General features: G+C 56.1%; 1 protein-coding gene across 1 annotated transcript in view; it reads right to left on the bottom strand.

Annotated features, from left to right (window-relative positions):
* CAMTA1 (calmodulin binding transcription activator 1) overlaps window positions 1-21,746 on the bottom strand; it is an 819,414-nt gene that overhangs the window by 103,811 nt on the left and 693,857 nt on the right. Inside the window, exon 7 of the mRNA XM_072975888.1 lies at window positions 3,419-3,572. Within this exon, the coding sequence (XP_072831989.1) occupies window positions 3,419-3,572 (154 nt within the window). The remainder of the gene's footprint in view (window positions 1-3,418; window positions 3,573-21,746) is intronic.

Raw genomic sequence — 21,746 nt, forward strand, 5'->3', positions numbered from 1 at the left:
CCTAACAAACATCTTAATTTTTTCCCCTTGGTGTTTTGTTTTGTTTTGTTTTGTTTTGTTTTGTTTTGTTTTGTTTTGTTTTAATCTGGAGGAGGCCTCCCTCAGTTTGCAGGTTGTGGGAAGACCCCATGGGACTAAAGGGCACAACTGCAAGAATCAAGCTGGTGTTCTTGCAGTCGGTTTGGCACAGAAGCCGGGGTCTGTGAGATTCCTAAGGCTCCGAACAACGAGCTCCCTGCCCTCCGCCCTCCCCCGCCCTCCCCCCATCTTCAACAGGTGAGGCGAAGGCTGAGGAGCAGAGTTTCACTTCACCACCGATAAGCACAACATTTTGATTAAACCACTGACAACTCTGCTGCAGGGCAGAGGAATTTGGAAACATCAGGAAATCAAACTGTGAAGTCTTTGAAGGAATGTGATTTATGTGAAAATGTGATGAAGCTAATGTGTTTGGCTCCAGCCCTGGGTGGCATGCCTGATGCTGGAACCACATCTGATGCCTTCCTGGCTCCCAGCGCATCCCCGCTTTCCCCGAACACGGTGAGCTGGTGCCCGGCGTGTGTTCCAAGCCTGATCGGCATTGAAAGCTTTTATTGGAGCCATATTTCCCGGGCTGTGTTTCCAGCCTGTGCGTCTGTAACCGGAACCCTGCACACACATGCACACTCTGAGCAACTGCACGGCTCTGCTCCCGCCCCCAGACACCAGAGAGCCAAATGTGATTAGATTTATGGGGAGTTTGGTGTAGTTTTACATAATGTTCTTGATGCGCTGCAGACTTTGGAACAGGCATTCACAGTTCCCTCTGGTTAAGCATCTGAGGCTGACCCAGGTCTGCTTTCCACCCCCTGGAGCTCGTGAAGCTTCATCACCTTGGTGGCCGTTGGGAGGTGACACTCCTGGCTGACTCTGACAGGCCCCTGTAGGGAAGGGTGACTTTTCCAGGGCGGGGGCCCCTTGTGAGGATGGGGGTGTGGTGAGGAGGTGGAGGCAATGAGGAGAGGAAAGGTAACGGGCTCAAATCAAAGAATGGGGAAGGTACCCGAAGATGGCCACAGGGCGGCTTGCGGGAAAAGGGCCGTCTGTGTGTGTGAGAGGCGTTGCGAGGGCCCAGGCCTGAGGCCTCTGGCCACGGTGGCCGCCCTGAAGGGTATCTCTTCCCTCGGGAACATCCCCTTGGCTAATCTCTGGCTATCTGGGTCTCTGGAACCTTCCAGGAAATGGGATGAAACAGTGGCCTCGGCACCTTCGACCTGGGTCGGCAGAGGCCTGGGAGCCAAGCCGGGCCCCGCGGAGCTGGCTGGATGCTTCTGATATCAGAGCAAAGACAGCATGATTCTTTCTCTTGCTTTACAGAAAAGGAACTGGGGTGCAGAGAGGGTGGGTGATCAGCCTGAGGTCACACAGTGGAGCAATCACAGAGTCAGGACGTGTGCCCACCTCTTGGCTCCCCAGATCTGGCTCGACTGGCCTGGCCAGGTGGCGTCAGTGCCCATGGTTATATCGGGGCCATTGCTCCAGCCCAGCCAAGGCTCTGCCAGAGAGGAAGTGTGGGCAGTCCTGGGGGAGGGAACCCAAGGTCACGTACAAACCCTGCATGTTTAGACACCACTGGATGGAAGGGGTGGGCAGGCGGGACTGAGAGCAGGACCTCTGGCACCTTTGCCCCGCTCCCTGGTCCCCAGGCCTGGCCTTGGTGTGGGGGGCACTGGGCAGCTCCGGCTCCCAGGGCCTGGAAACTGGGGGCCTTTGTCAGGGGCTCAGGCCCCTGTGGGCAGTGGGTCAGAGCGGGGCCTGGGCACTCTCCACTCAGCCGTGCCTCGGGTATTTACAAAGAGCCCTCCCAGAGCCCAGCACCGGGCGGGGCCCGCGGCCTGGCAGGCGGGAAGGACTGACGGGAACTAGCTGTGACGCCTCCCAGCCTCCGGTGCTCTGTGGAGTTTTGAAGAGGTTTGTGTGATCCCTTCTGGTTAAGTGTGGGAGGCTGACTTCAGTCTGATGTCTCCCTGGGGGTCTTGAGAGGCCTGGGGGCTGGGGGTGTGACGTCCCGGCTGGGTGGTCTGGGAGGGCCAGCAGAAGAGGCGCTATTTCGGCCGAGAGGGGAAGGGTGAGGTGGGTGAGCAGATGAGGGTTGGGGAGAGAGGCAGGCAGAGGAAAGAGAGACGGCGGCTCCAGCTGGGGGACTACACAGCGTGGAGCCCCGGGGGCAGGGGCAGCGGCCTGGGGCCCAAGCATGGAGGCCCTGCAGGCACACCCAGGGGCTCGTGCTCCATCCTGAGGGCCCTGGGTGGCTTCAGCAGGAGGACGTGGCTAAGGAGGATTCGACTGGACGCAGCCTGAGCCTGGACTGGCAGGCAGCAAGGCCAAGCTGGCCAGAGCCTCCCCGCGGGCACACACCCATGTGCATGGGGCAGTGGCGACCTCAGCCTTGGGGTCCCGCCCCTGGGCAGGCTGGACCATTGGCCTAGTGGGGGGCTCTACCTCCCTGCACAGAAGCCTGGCCCTCCTGACCCCTCTCCAACCTTGTGGCTGGGGGGAGGAACCCTCTAATCTGAGCACTGAGGACTAGCTGGTCACTGCAGGTGTCCCCCCGGCCTCAGCTTGGACACTCAGTGACCGCACCGCCGCTGTCCCCTGCCACCTCCAGGAAAGGACACTCAGCTGCTCCCCGTCTGTGGTGCCCAGCTCGTCCCCCCAAAGCCCTGCTTCCTAGGGTGACACAGAGTCTGAGGGACCCGCTGACCGGCTCTCTGAGGCCCTGTAAGACATCAGATCTTTGCTCTGAGCCTCAGAGATCAGCGCTCCGGGCCCTGTGCCCTGGGTGGCTCTTCTCAGGCCTGTCCTCCCTGAGCCCAGCCGCCCAGGCTGCAGGAGAGGCCATGGAGAGTCCCCTCCAGCGGCCGCCCATGGAAACCAGGCACCAGCCATGCCCGCAGCGTTCTGGACTCGCTCGGTGTTTTGTATTCAGTGGTCTGCACCTGACAGATGCTTTGGAAAGAGTCGCTTTGCTGACAAAATGCAATCCAGCTCAACTGCCATCATCTGTGGGCCGCCCCGGCTGGGAGCGGAGGCAGGCCCCGTGTCCAGGAGCAGATGGGCCGAGGGCAGGAGGAGGCCAGCTCCAGCCAGCCTGTGCTCTCCCACCGCCTCCCCCCCTGGACTGCCACCGGGCTCCTGCCTACACCCACAAGCACTCCTGGGTCTGCTCCTTATTGACGTGTTTTGTGCCTCTGAACCCACTTTTCTCATCTGTAACGTGGGCTGACATCCAGGTCCCGGCTGGTGTGTAGGGAGCGCGTGAGGACCGGGTGGACGGGGTCCTTGTAAGAGCTAAGTTCACTGTCATCCGAGCGGGAAGGGGCTCCCTACCCGGGTCCCCAGGCCGGAGGACCTGGGCCGGCCGGCCGAGCCTACTCACACATGGGCTTCAGCTGCCCGATGAGCTCCTCCTTCGTCCATTTGGCCCACTCCTTCTTGTCGGTGTTGATGGAGCAGAGGATGGGGCCGCAGGGCTTGCCGCAGTCCTCGATGGCGGGGACGTTCAGGTAGTGCACCAGGACGATGTCGGGGTTCTGGGGGGAGAGCACAGACACTGGCAGCGTGAGGCCAGCACGGGGCCCGCCCAAGGTCGCCCCAGCAGTACACACGGGCTGCTGTCCCCACGCCGGGCTTTCTCAGCCTCGTCACCACCGACCCCGGGAACCAGGTACTTGTCAGTGGTGGGGGCCCTGTGCACGGCGGGATGCTCAGCCGCGTCTCCGGCCTCCACCTGCTAGGTGCCATTAGTCCCCGCCCCTCCCCACTGGGACAACCAGACATGTCTCCTGACTTTGCTCATTCTCCCCCAGGGGACCACGTTGCCCCCAGCTGAGACCCACTGCTGTACACATGGACTGATTCTTGTGTCACCAAGGACCACGCAACAGGTCAAACATATCTGTATCCCCACATCCCGGCCCTGCACCCACAGCTGCCCAGGAGCACCAGCCCCTGCTCCCTGCTTTACACGCATTTCCCCATTGCAGCTGGTTGGACGTCCCCACACAGGCGCCACTGCCACCCTCTTCCCAAGGGGACACAAAATTCCCAGAGTTTGAGGCACCCGCTGCTAAGGGCTGGACACCCCCTGCCCTTCGGCTGGTGGTCTTCCTCCCACACAGGCAGCCCCTTCAGTACGCTCTAAGCATTACCCAGGAGGCAGCTGCCACTCGGAACCTCTGGAAACGCCTCCCTAGAAATCTCTTTGGAGCTCAAGGATGGAAAGGACTCTCTGCTTGAAGACGTTGAAGGCACAGCTTGGCCCCAGACGGTTTTATTGAACTGAGCCAGCCTCCTCCCATCAGATTCCACTCCAAATGCCCTCTGTCACTCTCCGCCCACCACCAGCTCTGAGAGCGACGCGCCCGGGGTAGCAGCCTCCCTGCAAAGAGCCCAGGCCCTCCCGTGGCTTGAGGGCTGTGAGCCCTGGAGGGCGAGAGACTGTTTACTGGGTCGTGTCAGGCCTGGCAAATTTGTTTTTCAGAAAAAGCAACCATGTCACTTTATAATGTACCTGAGGAATCCCCGAAAAGCCTTCTCCCCTAGTCAGAAGTTACTTCTGAACCATAAGGAAACATATGGTGACACAGCAAGGTGCTGCAGGAGACTGCGGGAAAACCACCCGGAAGGTCCCATCCCGGGCGATTTCCCAGGCCCGTCCCCTTGGCTTTTCCTACTTGGGGCCGACCCCAAGTCCTGGGTGGCCGGGAGGAGCCTGGGCACGGAGGCGGAGGCGGAGGCACTGGGTCTGCGATCACCTCTCTGCACGAGGTCAGAGCGAGAGTAATAAATGAATGTGCGACTCAATCAATGCATTCATAAAGAAAGACTCCAGGCTAAACCACGAACAGTGCAAGAAAGAACACTGGCATCATTTTAAAAGATTTTCAATAAGGGTGGAAACAGAGTTTTTTTCTCACCAACGCTTAGTTAACCAGGAAATTAAATCAACACGAACGGGAGCCTTCTCGTTAATGGCAGCTTTTCCGGATTGCGGTAATCACGCTCCTTAATAATAATGGTAATCCCTGACGGCGGCGGCACCTTATTCTTCCCCAAGCACTTTCTAGCCGTTATCTCACGTGGCGCCCACGCGAGCCGGGGAGGCGGGCCGGGCCGGGCAGGACACCCTTCTCTGACAACGAGGCACAGTGAAGTTGTGACGTGCCCAAAGCCAGGTGCCTGGCGAGGCCCAGAGCTGGGGCCAGAAGCCAGGGTTCTGACTCTGCTTTTAGGTCCTGCCAAGACATCTGGTGGCCTCTTTTTGTTCGGTCTAAGTGCTTTCCCATCTCATATTTCACTTCCTCCTTGCGAGATACCCAAGAGGCAGGTGGGTTGGGTAGATGTACTATGCTCATTGCCTGGATGGGGTAGCCCAGGAGAGGTGGGTACGTACACCCGATTCCCAGCCTTGTGTTCCTTCTTAGCGACAGGCACACTGGCCTCCCTGAGCGGGAGCTCCTGCCTGAGCCTGTGGCAGTGCCAGCCACTGAGCAAGACAGAGTAAGAATCAAAGGCATGCAGGGACCAGCGGGCCACCCAGGGCTTCCTCTGATCCCAGCCCCAGAAGCTGGAGCCTGGCCCTGTGGGAGGGAGCCAGGATGTCAGCTGTCTGGGAGATGAAAGGTCTTCCACATCCGGCCCTACTGTCCCACAGAGCGCAGCCTGGGTGCCTGGGAAAGCTGTGGGAGGCCAGGGCAGTGCGAGGGCAGGTGGGGACCTGGGGAGCAGAGGGCAGCCCTCACCACGTACCAAAACCTCCAGAACCTGAGTTCCTGCACCACAGCATCCGGACTGTCCGGTCTCAGGAAGCCCCATCCCTTCCTTCAGGGTCCAGCTCCATTTCTGCATAACCAGCCTCCACCTACTCTTTCAGGACAGGCAAGAAGACAGGCACAAGGCTCGCCTCCTCCTCCAGGAAGCCTTTCTGGATACCTCACCCTCCATACCTCCACCACAGCAGGGTGGAGATTGGGTTTGTGTCTTAATAGTACGCCTCCTTTATCTGCTCATCCATGGGGGACAGAGCCCTGGAGCTATCACAGTGTCTGGCAATGCCTGCTGCTCATTCCTTGTCTGTAGAACTGAATTAGGTGGACTTTGGATCTCCTGTCCTTACTCTTCCCAGACTTGTGCTGACCTGACAGCTGGTCTCTGCTTTCCGTGCCTTTGACGGGCAGGGCAGCTTCTTGGATCATGGGGTGTTCCTACGAGGCTAAGAGGCAAGGCAGTTTCTTAACCTTTTCTGGGTCTAAGGCCTCTGAGAATTTGATGAAGGCTGTGACTTCTCCACTCCAAGCCCCCCAGATGCCCCAAGGCACATCAACGCTGCATTTCAGGACTTCACAGACCCAGCACACATCTGCAGCCGCTGACATAGGGATTCGAGATCTACCGCTGCCCCCTTCAACTCAGGGAACGTGCCCGACACGTATGTCCCCTTCCCGGGAGCCTCTGTCCCAGGCCTCGTGTTTTTGGCGGTCTTGTTACGATTAGGAGAAAGCCCCAGTCCCTGGTGGCCTCCGGGAGGCTGGGCTTGGGGTTAGGGAGTGCAGAAGCAGGCTGCACCATGGTTTATATCTGTAATGCAGATTCCATCCCAGGGCTTGGAGTTCCTGCAGCTGAAACCCCTGAGTTGAATTTTAAGGAACAATTTCCTGGCTTGCGGCTGGTTTTAAGACACAGAGTGATTGAGGCATTTTTGGCAATTGGGGGAACCCATCACTTCTTGGCAACGTTGCAGTTTTATTCATTTGTTGTACATTTTATTGGGTGTTTCTGGCAGAAAAATATATTAGCCGGAGAGTCCCAGTGTACCAGTTTCATGGAGCACTCAGATCAATGTCAGATCCTCAGGGAGCGCTGGGCTGCTGGCCGGGTGGGGCCGCCGGCTCCAGGGCACTCCACCGAGGACATGCTGTTCTGGACGTTGTCTGGAGCCAGCCTGCCTTCGTGACCCTGGGCTGACATCCTCTGATGTTTCCCTGGTTTCCCACCCAGGTCAGACCTTGCGGGCTGTGGGGGTCTCACCCAGAATTTCCATGAGGACGCTAGAGGCCACCCCCTCGAAGAAAGCATGACTTTTGACATGACCACTCCCCCTCCCCGAGTGTCCAGGAAGCCTGCCTAGTGTCCGGGAGGCCTGGGGGAACCTCATGGGGTGGCTGTGGAGGGGAAGCTGAGGATAGATAAATGCCTCAGAGAAGTTCCAGAACTTTCTAGAAAGAGCCATGAACTAGGAGACCCCCTCCTTTCCTTTTGCTGCTTTTAGCTCTTCATCTACAGATGGACACAGAGCCCCCGCCCTCCTCACCAGGCTGCCACAGGGGCCACGACGGGGCCTTTGGGAGGTGCAAAGTCCTATGCGCACAGAGTCCTCTTCTAACTACCAGCTGCCACCAAAGCCCACACCAGACAAAAGCCTCGTGTTTTTCCGGACAGAGTGGCCAGAGTTAGCGTCTAGCGGGCAGTTTACCCACTGAAAACACACGCTTTTTCCGCTGACGGCCCTGTCTGTCCTGATTTTCTTCTTACTGCCGAAGGTACCCCTTCCTCTACAAACTTCGTGGCTGGGTCTTGGTCCCCCACCCTCTTAGGGCCTCATTCAGCCTCGAGGCCGTCAGCCCACCATGGTCCAAGGATTCCTCGATTTCTCTCTCCAACCCCGCCTCTCCACTCTGCTCCCAGCTCAACGGTCCCACTGCCCTCTGACAGCTCTCACTGGGGTCACGAAATGCCCCCCTGCTCACATGGCCAAGATTGATGTCCCCCCCCCCGATGACCACCCCTCCACCTGGCCCACTGCAGGCTTTCCCCCAATGACAAAAGGCACCACCTCCTGCAGCAATCTAGGTCAAAGCCTTTCTTCTCTCTCTGTCTCCCTCCAATCCACCCATCATCAAGCTCCATCAGATCTCCCCACCAAGTAAGCTGGCCACCCCTCCCCCGCCCGCCCCAGACCACCCAGCCTGCGCCCCGCCCCCTGCCCTGTGGACCCTCGCCTGGGTCTCCTTACTTCCTGTCTTCCCTCCCTCCCTGTCCATCTCCCAACACCAGCAGAAGTGACCCCATGGTTCCAGCAACGGCTCCCTGGCCTGCAGGGTGAAACCCACACTCCTGATGTGGCTGCAGGGACCTGCCATCTGTTTCCCTCCAGTCACTCACGCTCCCCTTGGCTCACCCAGCTCCAGCCACCCCCGTTTCCCAGATCTGCCGTGTGCATTCTCTCCTGAGCCGTTGTGCTCTGTGCCACCTGTCGGTGTGAGACTTAATGCCACCCCCTCACAGACTGGGTGTTGAGAGACCCCTCAGACATGGTGCCTCCCTGCCCCCCTGCCCAGGCCCTACTGCCTTTCCATCCTTTATTTTATTTATAGCAAGCACTCACCCCCAGTTCTCACTTCTGAGCAGTTGCTAGATTTGGCCTGTTTGCCCGCCCAGGACTGAGAGCTCCAGTGACCGGGTTCTGTCTTGTTTGGGGCTGGCTCTGCCCATCTGCTGAGTGCTGAGGGTGGTGACAGCGGAGCTGCCCCCAGGGCACGGGCCAACGAGCCTCCCTGGGGCACTGGCCCTGCTGGGGAGGTGGTTGGGGCAGCTGTCTCCTCTCTGGAGAACCCCCCTCCCCATCCCCAGGTGTCCTTCCTGAGGGACAGAGGGACTTGAGAGGAGAAGACCAGTGGCCTGGGGGAGGAGGAAGTGTCCGCCCCCTCAGAAAGAGGGCCCAGGAGCCCTCGGTCCCTTTGTGGGAGGCTCAGCTGTTCCCTAACCCAGCTCGTCCTCAGGTCTCACCTGGCAATGTGAGGTTATATTTGCCCACCTAGTTTCAGGCCGCTGGGCCTGCCGGGCAGAGGACTGCGGGCCGGAGATGGCGGGAGGGCGTCTCCCGGAGCCTGAGTTAGAACCTGTCTCCTGAGACACCTTTTCTAGTCAGTGCTTTTCACCAGAGCCTCAGGGACAAACAGGATCCTGGGGAGCAAATGGGGGAGCTTTACGTCCAGCAGCACAGGAGGGGCTGAGAATGCTCACAGAGAGAGCGCCGGGCTGGAGTGAGACTGGCCGCCCGGCTGCAGGGCTCGGCAGGCGTGGCGGTGCCCCGTAGGAGGGCCTCTCAGTGCTTACCTGACAGTGAGTCTGAGCACCTCCTGGGACCTCAGTATTCCCTGGAACACAGTTTGGGAACCACTGATAGAGCCAAGGGAAACCACCTCCCGCAGCTGCTGGAGGACGAGGGCCCCCAGAGCTCCTGGGGCTCTGGGGCAGCGGGGCTCCTGGTGCCCAGGAACTGTGTCCCTTCCCCCTGGGGACCATCCCTGGCCTGGCCTGAGGCCCACTGGACGTAGAGCTGTTTACAGTGACCAGATCTGTACAGAAACCCCTGCGTTGATCAGATCCCCGGCCCCCAGGGCCCCCCACCGAGTTTCCCTCTCCTAGCCCTGTGACCCATCCAGGGGTTGGTGGGGGGTCTTCCCTGAGGAAAGACTGGGGCTGAGGCGAGAGGCCAGGGTGGGGGACTCTGTCTCCCCTTCCGCTGTGGGCTGTCCCTCCTGACCGGGTACCCCACGCTGCCGGGGCCCCCGGGGGAAGGCCTGGGCCCCGGGCAGCTTCCCGGTTCTGGGACTGAGCTCGTGACGGTGGGGGAGAGGCAGGCGGGCACGAGCGCTGGCGCTGGGGGGAGGGCAGCGGGTTTAATCTTTTTTTTTTTTTATCTGTTTATTAATTTTTTTTTCTCTGTGATTTATCATAACATTTTGTGTATATTTCCCTGTGCTATACAGTGTAATCTTGTTTATCTATTCTACAATTTTGAAACCCCAGTCTATCCCTTCCCACCCTCTACCCCCCTGGTAACCACAAGTCTGTATTCTCTGTCCATGAGTCTTTAGATTCCACATATGAGCGATCTCATATGGTATTTTTCTTTCTCTTTCTGGCTTACTTCACTTAGAATGACATTCTCCAGTTCCATCCATGTTGCTGCAAATGGCTTTATGTTGTCGGTTTTTATGGCTGAGTAGTATTCCATTGTATAAATATACCACCTCTTCTTTATCCAGTCACCTATTGATGGACATTTAGGCTGTTTCCATGTTTTGGCTATTGTAAATAGTGCTGCTATGAACATTGGAGTGCAGGTGTCATCCTGAAGTAGATTTCCTTCTGGATACAAGCCCAGGAGTGGGATTCCTGGGTCATATGGTAAGTCTATTCCTAGTCTTTTGAGGAATCTCCACACTGTTTTCCATAGTGGCTGCACCAAACTGCATTCCTACCAGCAGTGTAGGAGGGTTCCCCTTTCTCCACAGCCTCTCCAGCATTTGTCATTTTTGGATTTTTGAATGACGGCCATTCTGACTGGTGTGAGGTGATACCTCATTGTAGTTTTGATTTGCATTTCTCTGATAATTAGTGATATTGAGCATTTTTTCATGTGCTTTTTGATCATTTGTATGTCTTCCTTGGAGAATTGCTTGTTTAGGTCTTCTGCCCATTTTTGGATTGGGTTGTTTATTTTTTCCTTATTGTGTCATATGAGCTGCTTATATATTTTGGAGATCAAGCCTTTGTCGGTTTCACTTGCAAAAATTTTCTCCCATTCCATAGGTTTTCTTCTTGTTTTATTTCTGGTTTCCTTTGCTCTGCAGAAGCTTGTAAGTTTCATTAGGTCCCATTTGTTTATTCTTGCTTTTATTTCTTCTAGGAGAAAATTTTTGAAATGTATGTCAGATAATGTTTTGCCTATGTTTTCCTCTAGGAAGTTTATTGTATCTTGTCTTATGTTTAAGTCTTTAATCCATTTTGAGCTGATTTTTGTATAAGGTGTAAGGGTGTGTTCTAGCTTCATTACATTAGCTTCATTACATGCTGCTGTCCAGTTTTCCCAACACCATTTGCTGAAGAGACTGTCTTTATTCCATTGTATATTCTTGCCTCCTTTGTTGAAGATTAGTTGACCAAAAGTTTGTGGGTTCATTTCTGGGCTCTCTATTCTGTTCCATTGGTCTATATGTCTGTTTTGGTACCAATACCATGCTGTCTTGATGACTGTAGCTCTATAGTATTGTCTGAAGTCTGGGAGAGTTATTCCTCCAGCCTCTTTCTTTCTCTTCAGTAATGCTTTGGCAATTCTAGGTCTTTGATGGTTCCATATAAATTTTATTATGATTTGTTCTAGTTCTGTGAAATATGTCCTGGGTAATTGGATAGGGATTGCATTAAATCTGTAGATTGCCTTGGGCAGTGTGACCATTTTAACAATATTGATTCTTCCAATCCAAAAGCATGGAATATCTTTCCATTTTTTAAAGTCTTCTTTAATTTCCTTCATCAATGGTTTATAGTTTTCTGTGTATAATTCTTTCACCTCCTTGGTTAGATTTATTCCCAGATATTTTATTACTTTGGGTGCTATTTTAAAGGGGATTGTTTCTTTACTTTCTTTTTCTGTTGATTTATCGTTAGTGTAAAGAAATGCAACTGATTTTTGAACGTTAATTTTGTAACCTGCTACCTTGCTGAATTCTTCGATCAGCTCTAGTAGCTTTTGTGTGGACCTTTTAGGGTTTTCTATATATAGTAACATGTCGTCAGCATATAATGACACTTTTACCTCTTCTTTTCCAATTTGGATCCCTTTTATTTCTTTCTCTTGCCTGATTGCTGTGGCTAGGACTTCCAGGACTATGTTGAATAGGAGTGGTGATAGTGGGCATCCTTGTCTTGTCCCAGATTTTAGTGGGAAGCTTTTGAGTTTCTCACCGTTGAGAACTATGCTGGCTGTAGGTGGGTTTAATCTTCTTAATGACAGTGACAGGGATCTCAGGAGTGGGGACTGCTTTGAACAAGAAGCACCCTCGTTCTGCTCCTCCGCCCAGCGGTGGTGACTGTGCAGCGTCAGTGGCTGTGAAGGCAGCAGAGGAGGCGGCCGCTGCGTGGGAGAACCGATCTCAGCTCTCTGGGGGGTTAGAAGCTGGGCCTGGACGGCTGGGCCTCAGCGCAGGGCCAGGGCAGGCAGAGAGGTGGAGGAAGAGCAGGAGGAGGGAGAGAAACAGACCAAGGGGCTCAGCAGAGAGACGTGGGAAGCCCAAGGGTGGGTGGGGGTGGTGCAGAGACTGGGGAGCAGCGGTGCCAAGATTGCCCCCAGGGGGCTCTGACTTCCAGCCTGAGGAGACGCCTGCAGGCCCTGTGGCTTTGGGCTCTGAGAGCTGAGGGCTGGGGTACAGGGGAGCTCACTGTGGGCAAACACCTGATCTGGCTGAGCCTTAGCGCCTTTAGGATGGGGAGACGAGAGCAAACGGCCTTAACCTTGTTGGGAGGGAGACGAGGCAGGTAAGGGGCTCGGGAGGGGCCTGACCCATGGCCCGCGCCCATGAGCAGGGCCACCGACATTGCCAAATTGAATGGGTCTTCAGTAATTTGTTTCTGGTTTGAGATGGAGGCAGGGAGGCAGCCCAGCCTGCAGAGGGGAGCCGAGCCCGCACCTCCCGCGAGTCAATTCCACTCCAAGGTTTGTCTGCAGAAGGTGCGGCAGTGTCACCAGAGGCCCAAGCGGCCCGGAGCAAGAGCCCTGGGACCCCGTGTCCTCTTGGCCACTGCCAGCACCGGGTGCCAGGCAGCTGGATGCCAGGGGGCCCCACCGCCCCGGCCCCAGCTTCATCCCTCCATGGGGAAGGAGGAGGCGGCCCCCTTTCCTGTAGAGTAAGCAGGACAGTGCCCCCAGAAGTGGTTAAAGATGCAAAAAGCTGTTGGTTTTGATAAAGAAAAATGCAGCTGCAACATCTGTTTGACTCTTGTTTGCAGCTTCATCAACGCTAAGTGTTCAATAAATCAGAGTGGCATGCCGCTCCGTTTCTTCTGTGGCTCAGTCATTAATCTCATGCCAGTTCTCATGAAAAATGAAGGAGAGAGGCTGTGTGATAGTGAAAATGTGTACATTACCCAGAAAGTCATAATAGCATGTAATAGTGCCACACACCTCCCCGCTTGCCGCTGCAGGGCCCGGGGGCAGTCCTGCGCACCACCGGCCCGGGGGAGGGAGACCGAGTGGAAATCGGCATTGTTCGAGCCACAGGCCCATTCTGTGATTGCATTTGTCATATTAGCACCGTTGATGCTGATCCTGAAAGCCCCACAAGCCTGAGCTTCGGAGGCAGAGCCGTCCCTGTACCTGGGTGCTTAATAAACGAGGGTAGGCACCCCTAAAACAGGAGTGCAAGGCCGGCAGAAAGAAGGGCGGGATATATTAGGGAATGAATAAATGATGAAGCCAGGCAGCTCAGGGCCGGGGGTGTCACCACACTGCAAGGCCGAGAAAAATCCTCTCGCGTGAGCTCCAGCTGCCCTGGGCGGCCTGGCACCTGTCTGTTGCCTTGGGTAAAGGCACCCTGCAGGCTGCCGCCCGCCTCCTGGTTTGCTCTTCCCCACCACAGACAGGAAGGGGGAACTCAGGTGCTCCCATGACCAACTGCTGCGTTTTGCCACCATGTCTGGGTGTGTGCTGGGGCTCCTGGGGCGGGGGCAGGACAGTGCCTGTATCCCCAGCACGCACCTTCCAGTGGGCCCTCTGTTTGCAGAGGTCGCTCTCTGAGCATCAGCTGTGTGTGGGCCCCAGCTTCACGCCCCATGAAGGTTTCCTTATTTACTCCCTTCAACAACCCACAGACACAGGTGCTACTGTTACGCGTCCGCGGGATGCAGACTCACTGCTCAGGGCGCCACGGTTCAACCCAGCCCTGTGCACTAAGCCTGTGTCACCACGCCTCCCCTCCACTGGGGCCCTGGGGTCCAACGGCAGATGGAGGGCTGTGTGCCCAGTCTCGGTGCTCTGGGCAGTAGGGGCCCAGAGCATCTGTGCCAGAAGGAAAACGGGTCTAGGGAGACTGGCCGGGTCATGTGGGGTGCAGGAGCTGATGGGAAGAGGGATGGGGCTGGCCTGTGATGTCCCTGTCCCCACATCTAGGGTCTGCGGTGGTCAGGACTCCCTCAGTGATCAGGCGGAGCTGGGGGTGGGGGGTGGGGCAGCTGAGAGCTGAGCACCTGGCGATGCGGGCAGGGGATGGACCCAGGTCCCCAAGGGCCGTTAAAGAAGCAAGAAGAGAGAGAAAGGAGGGAGAGTAGGAGCTGAACAAGGGGCCCTGCGGCCCCCAGAATCAGGCAAAGCCAGCTGTCAGCTGCAAGCTTCCCGGCCACCAGGCCCTGCATCACAGGCTGGGCACCGGACGCCCGCTGCAGTCCTGGGGGCAGGGGACCAGACAATCTCCCTGCTCCCTTGCCAGTGCTCAGCAGGGCAGGGAAACTGGGGTGATACCAGGGAAAGGCTTGGGGGGCCCACGTGGGTACTCCCCTCCTGCTCCAAGGTGAGCAGAGGCCGGCAGCCCTGGGGGAGCTCCCACGGCCCCTTCAGCTGGGGGCCCTCGTTAAGCCAGCAGCGGCCCGAGGGCAGCTGGGAGACTTAATTAGTTAATGTGGGTAAAGTGGTGTGAAGATGAAAAAGCCCGGGTACCTGCTGAGTGCTGCTGCTGTTACATAATTACCAGAATTTCCCCATCATGGGAATAGAGTTAAACAATTTCCACCTGGTGTGGGCTTCCGGGAACCTCCGGGAACCCCGCCGGCTTCGGGGCTGGCCTGCTCGGCCCTCTTTGGCCTACGGGTGATGAAAGGAAAACATACTAATTGCAGGGAATCATGCCAGGCACAGTGCTGGTCACCTGGGGACTGCTGAAGTGGTGGAGAATTTACTACTCTTTCCGAGCAGAGAAAGATGCCTGTGCTCAGAGACACCAAGGATGCCCTTCGTCCAGACTCTCTAGAAGCCTCCGAGCACACTCTCCCCAAAGGCCCCTGGCAGGCTGGGCCATCCCGGATGGATGCCGCTGGGGAGAGTGTTTAATCCTGCAGCAAGACCCTGTGGCCCCAGCGCACCTGTGGGGCAGGTGTACAGACATGCTTCTGGATGGACACGTGGAAGCCATGAGATTCACGCAGGCTCAGGGCCAGGCCTTGCCTTACTTAAAACTGTTATGAATGATCTGGGGGAAGAAATGCACAATAAAATCTCCAGGTTTGCAGAGGACACTAAACTTCCATGGGTGACGAAGCGCCAAGTCATTTGTGATCAGTCTCAAGAGGATCTCGTGAGGTCGTATTTAGTGGGTGCAGAGTGACAGATGGAGCCCAGGGTGGGTGAGGCGCAGAGCAAGGCACTCGGGAAAAGTAAAACAAGTCGCTCGTGGAGGCTGGCGGGCTTCAGTCGCCCCTGGTTAACTCAGGGAGCCCCTTGGGGTTCCCGGAAGCCACTGTCCAAAGTCGTTGCTGGGGCCAGGAAGCACCGTGCCTGGAGATGGGGCGCACTGCCGGGAGGTGGAGGTGCACTGCAGGGTGGGGACGGCGGGGGGCTCTTCATCACAAATCTTGATCTGGCCTAGTGAGTGCCAGGGCGAGGCTGGGATCCTAGGAGGACGGGTGGGTAGCCCTGGGGGAAAGTGTGATAAGGATTTTTCTGGCCAGAAAGACAAAGCTGGGAAGAAACGTGATTCAAGTCTTTCAAGTCAGAAAAAGTAGAAGGTGAATGGATGTTTTTTTTCTCTCCAGATCCCCGAATATTGAGACTGTGGGTCCCCACCTGGAGCTCAGGGAAGTAATTTTAGCACAAACTCTGCACAGCAGGCCGTTAACATATGAGACTCATTATCCCCAGGGAGACATGTGCTGAAAAATAGAAATCGTTTCTTTAAATGGGCGACATTAGTTCCCGGATGGCTGATGTGTAAGGAGTTACGGAAGGAGGTCAGGGTGTCGGGGGCCATCTCTCTCTGGTACCCAGACCCAGGAGGGACCATGAATCTCAGCGCCCCTACTGGGCCAGCTCCAGGCTGGGAGTGTCGACGTGGGGTTCATTGCCTGCTGTTACCTGCTTGCCAGGCACTTGCCAGGGATATAGGGGGCTGTCGCCCTGCTATTGGCGGAGCCTGAGCAGGGATGAGATGGCTGGTTCGTCTCCAGTTTGTCGTCTGCTCTCACCTTGAACTCATTTTTGACGTTAGAAATCACAGCAAGAGTGCTCCAAACAGCCCTGGGATGAGAAGCCTTGGACCTTCTGCTGGGACGCAGCGCTCAGGGGATGGAACGAACTGTGCTGGGGGTGTTACAGCCCTGGCCCCGCAGGATGGCGGGGAGGCAGCTAGGGCTGGCGGCAAGGCACCCGGTGATTAGCTGTCAGAGGGCTGCAGCCCCACTCCCCATCCTCCTCTCCTCTCCCAGGAGCCAAATCCACGGGCCACACCACGCCCTCTCACCAGCCTCAGAGAGGCCCTGCCTGTGGCTTAGACTGGCCATGTCCTCCTGGGAGGCTGGAGGCCAAGCCGCTGCCCTCCCGTCCCTGCCCCTCCCTCTCCAAGGACGGGCTCCTTCGTCTTGCTCCCGGGCGGCTGTGCCTGCTCAGAGCCCTGCCCCATTAGGCAGTGAGTCAGCCCTATCAGATGCCAATGGCCCCAAACAGTCATCCAGGCGTCTCCAGAGTGACTGACGTGCTCTGGAGCCTTTCCTGTCCATCTGCTCCTCACAACAGCTCTGGAGGAAGCTGGACCAGCACCCCCACCGGCCACACGAGCCGCCTCTGACTGAGGTGCCATGTGATCTGCTCTCTGCCACCCGATTAACAGGAGGCAGAGCTGCATGTGACTCCAGTGCATTTGGTGCTCTAATGGTAAGAGGATCCAAATGTTCTTTAGGGAACAAACCAGTCCTCCTCAACTAGGTCCAAAGACGGAGCATGTGACTCAGGCTGGCCAATCAGGGCCCTCCGTTCTCTGGGCTATGGTGATTGGCTACGAGCCCCAACCAGAGGCAATCAGAGTTAATCCCTGGACTTGGCTGGAGACCCTGAGGGGCACGGGCGCTGTTTCCTGCTGGACCTGAATCTGGGATGGTGAAGCCTAGAGCTCTTGGAAGCCACCTCTTGCCAGCACATGGAGCCCAGCAAGGGAGCCACAAGGAGGAGGCAGAGCTGAGGGAAGGAAGCCATAAGCCTCCACACCATTGGTTGAACCCCTGGATCCAGACACGCCTGAAGCCAGACACGTCGAGACTTTTCAGTAACTCGAACCCCCAAATCTCCTCGTATCCTGAAGCCAGTTCAAGTTGAATTTTCTGTTGCATCAACCAAGAGCCCTAACTCCTAAACGGACCATCTGTCTTCCTTTTGCTAAGCCAGTACTGTCTCCACGACATGGTTCAGACTGTCCTCTGGTTACCACAACAACCACTATCACCATGGTTACTGAGAGCTACCATCTATTCAGCACCTGTGTGTTCTGGTGCTGGGTGCTGAGTGCTTCACAGACCTCAGCACATTTGACCCCCACGAGGTGGGACTGGTTGTCATCATCTCTGCTTCCCACATAAGGAACATAAAGTGAGAATTAAGCAGCCCGCACAGCCCCCTCCTGAGCCTAGGTCTGTCTGATGCGGAAAGTGATGGGGAGCAGGGTGGTCCAGAGCTGTGCTCTGGATTCAGCCATCTGGGCTTGAGTCTGGGTTCCACTGCTTCCCAGCTGCGAGCCGCAGGCAAGCACACCTCTGTGCCTCAGTTTTCTCATCTGTAAAATGGAGAGAAGAATAATACCCACCCGAGGAAGCTCTTGTGAAGACTGAATGAGATAAGGCGTTTGAACAGTGCCCGGCACATAGTAAACCTTCAGACCTGCCAGGTTTACTCACGACTGACCTCTCAAACCAACGTTACTTTGTCTCACAACGTTGCTACAGATAAAGTTTCTCTAAGATCTCACAGAACTTGGGACAAAATCAAATTAATTCAGACATTGCTTATTTGGGAAGTATAATTTTTGCTGGGAGCCCATCAAGGCAAAGTTAAGGAATTCTTTTCAAACATTGAAGAAGCATCTTTACAAACTCAAGCCATCGGTGGGGTTTGGATGTGCGAACCCTAGTCATTCTTGTCCAGATCTCTGAGACAATTCTCGCCTATCTTCCAAGTGCTGGAAGGAAACAAAACCACACCTCTCGACAAATATTTTGTCGTGTAAGTGTCCATGAATTCAAAGAGATATCTGCCCCAGCCCCATCCTGCCACATCGCTGGACTGTGTGGGATTCGCCTGGACCACCGGGGTCACGTCTAGTCCTCAGGTGCATGGTACAGGTGTCAGGTGACTGGCAGGTCCTTGGGGAGCCCCGGGCCTCTCAAACTCTTCCCTAATAATCACCGCTCACCTCCTCATCTGGATGCTGTACGTATTTTAATCTGTGCAGGAAAGATCCTCAAGGATCCTGCAAATCATAGGCCTCCTGAGCTTGCCGGCGTAGTCCTCTTAGAACAGGGGATGATAGAGGTCAGGGGAACCTGGGGGTCATCCCGGCCAACTTATCCACCTACTTCCATTTCCAACTGGGAGAACTGAGCCAAAAGAGGCCATAGCTTGTCTAGTGTCTCCCAGGGGACAGGGAAAAAGTGAGGTCAGGGAGCCCCACTCCCCACCTCTGCGGCATCCCAGCTCTGCCCACTTCCAGGGGTTCAGATGCTCCTGAAGCAAACAGTCATCCTTCCCTTGCTGTGCAGAGAGGATGTGCAGAGGGGCAGAGCGGGCTGCTGTTCGCCAGCGCGGCCCTCACAGTCAGGCCGGCTTCCGGCCACTGTCCTCCTTTGCAACCTCGAAGTGACTAGGCCCCCGAGATCTCAGTGGGCTCATTCAGCGTCTTCCTGGTGGTAGTGGGGGCAGGGCAAGTGCTCTATGCAGGGAAGTCCAGGCCGCTGGGACCTGGGCCACCCTCCCCGTTGTGCGGGAGCCTCTGGGGAGCCCCTCCACTAAATCCTGGTAAAGAAGTAAACCCCAAAGCTTTCCCTTGACTGATGCACGGGCCGCCGTGGTGGCAGTGGGGGACGACTGCCGCCCGGCCCTTCCAGCATCTATGGGCTTTTCATGCCCCGGCAACTGTGACGGGGAGATTCGGGCAGTTGTTTTAGAGGGAACCATGATTAAATTGGGCCGTATGTTTTTTTTAATGTTCCCCAGTTCCTCTTTAATACCTTGGTGGGACAAGATAAAGTGTAATCGCTGAAGTAATTGTGGCACTCAACAGTTTATGTCTTGAAAGAGTGACTGGGGGTTAACAAAGCCACGGCAGGGCGAGGTTTGGATTAGAAATTACAGTTTTTCTTTTTGTTATTTTCTTTTTAGAGCCCTCTTTATCTTCCTTCTTTCTCCAGTGGCTCCTGGAGCTCGCTGATAACCTGTGAGCCTCCTGGGGTGATAACTGGACCTGCCGTATTAAGGACAGAGGCGAACTGCGGCCACCTTCTCTGCAGAGCTGCTGCGGCGGGGCACCCCGCTCTCCAGAGACGCCAACTTGTCCCTTGCAAGCGACGCCAACTTGTCCCCCAAACCCGCAGGGCCCCGGCACCCTGAATCTCAGCATCCATTAGGACCTGATCTCTGCAGCCGCGTCCTGAGACCACCGGCGGCAGCCAGGCGGCGGGCCTGACCAACGGTGCTGGCCCTTGGCACACAGCACAGGAAGGTAAGTGCATCCCCTCCACAGCTCCTGGAATCGTCCCCTCTCCTGGCAGATGCTAAAGGCACCTTGAGGCAGAGGGCTGTGGCCCACAGGGTGCTGAGGACCCCTGCCCCTCTTTGGATGGCTTGACAGAGAGTCCTGGGGCCCTCCAGCTTCCTCTGGGCATCCCTACACATCGTCCTTAGAGACCAGGACGCACATCTGTCAGTGGGGGCAGAATGGAGCCACAGACCTGGGAAACATGAGCATGACGGCAGGTCCACGGCTCCCAGGGTGCTCCAGTCTGAGGCACCGCTAATGCTGGCGGAGCAGAGGGAAGGCAGAAACGTAGGCAGGGCGAGGCTTTTCTCTCTGCCCCTGAGACTCCTGCCCTGCTCTGGTCCTCATCGCCTGACCCATGCAAACTGGCAAAGCCTTCCAGCTGTCTCCGTGCCTCAGAGCCAGTCCCTCCCATCTGACTCTCAGAGCCATTTCCCCAAAACCCAGCTCTGATGGCGCCGTCCGCTGCTAAGCTGCATTGGCTCCTCACTTCCTGTGAATTCAACTCACTCCGGACAACAAGGCCTCCACCATCGGCCAGATCTCCCGAGTACCATCCTCACATCCTCTGGGTCAGTCCTTGGGCCCGCTCTGCCCACTCTGCTCCTGAGGACCGGGGTCCCCGCCCATCTCAGCAAGTTCCCGCTCCACCCACTGGTGACCCTGCACTGACTCCACACTGTCCTTGAAGCTCCCCCTAAACCTCCCAACCAAAAATAACTCTGGACTCCCAGAGCAGCCCTCTACCTCCTTTTTGGGGGAGGAGGAGGTAACTAGGTTTATTTTATTTATTTATGTTTGGAGGAGGTACCGGGAATTGAACCCAGGACCTCATGCATGCTGAGCATGCACTCTGCCACTGGAGCTACACCCTCCCCACGGCCCTCTGCCTCTTGCAGCTGGTCCTGCCCCCTCTCTCTGACCTTCAGGCTGAGTCTACACTCTGGACACCAGGCTTATCTGCACCAACATGCATGGACTTGGAGGGCATTCTGCTCAGTGAAATAAGTCAGATGGAGAAAGACAAATACTGCATGTTCTCACTTGTACGTGAAACCTAAAACATCAACAAACTAGTGACTATACCAAAAAAGCACCAGACTCACAGATACAGAGGACAAGCTAGTGGTTATTGGTGGGGGGAGGAGTGGGGCAAAATAGGGGGAGGGGATTAAGAGGTACCAACTACTATGATAAAAATAAATAAGTTACAAGGATATATTGTTCAGCACAGGGAATACACCAGTATTTTACAATAACTATAAATGGAATATAATCTTTAAAAATTGTGAATTACTATGTTGTACACCTGAAACTTATATAATATTATAAATCAACTATACCTCAGTTTAAAGCAAATAAACACCAGGCTTCCTGAAAGCAGAGTCTGAGACGGAAGGAAAGTAGGCCCCTGGTGGGTGGCCAACAGGTGTTGACTGACTCAACGGCTGGTTGACCACATCTGCCCCTGGAGTGGTGGCGGGTGGGGGTGCGCAGCCTGGGCTGGTTGGGGGCGGGAGAGCCCCGTGTGCTGGGGCCGGCTGCGCCCTCGGGGCAGAGCGAGCACGTCAGTGGTGTGGCTCAGGCACCCACCGCCGCCGCCACCCTGTCCCTCATCTCTCCTGCCATTGCCAGGGCAGATGCCGGCCTTCTGGCTACTTCTGCACGTGAGTGGATTTGCCTCTTCCTTTCAACCTGAAAGTGGAGCCACACCTGCCGACTTGTGCCCACCTCTACACAACCCCCCGCCCCACCTTGGCCCTTGGACTGTCACGCTAAACTGTGGTCACCCTTTCCCTATCAGCTCAGGGGGTCCCAGAAATCTCGAAGCAGAGTTCTGGGTCACCATTGCCAATGGACAAACAAGGCCATCACCTCTGGGGGTGCACACACACCCCCATACACACCACACACTACATACACCCCCACCCGCACACCCCCCCACATCACACATATATACACACACTACACACACATATCACATACCACACACACACACACACACAGAGTCAGTTGTGAGGCCCGCGGCTCCCTCTCCTCGTTTGTTTTTAGGACTCACGGCTTCCTTGAAGCTGAGAAGACAGACGCTGGGCTGAGGAACCTGGCACCCGCCCAGGGAGACTGGGACGCCCATGT

Source organism: Vicugna pacos, chromosome 13 (assembly GCF_048564905.1).
Source record: "Vicugna pacos chromosome 13, VicPac4, whole genome shotgun sequence".
NCBI classification, from domain to species: domain Eukaryota; kingdom Metazoa; phylum Chordata; class Mammalia; order Artiodactyla; family Camelidae; genus Vicugna; species Vicugna pacos.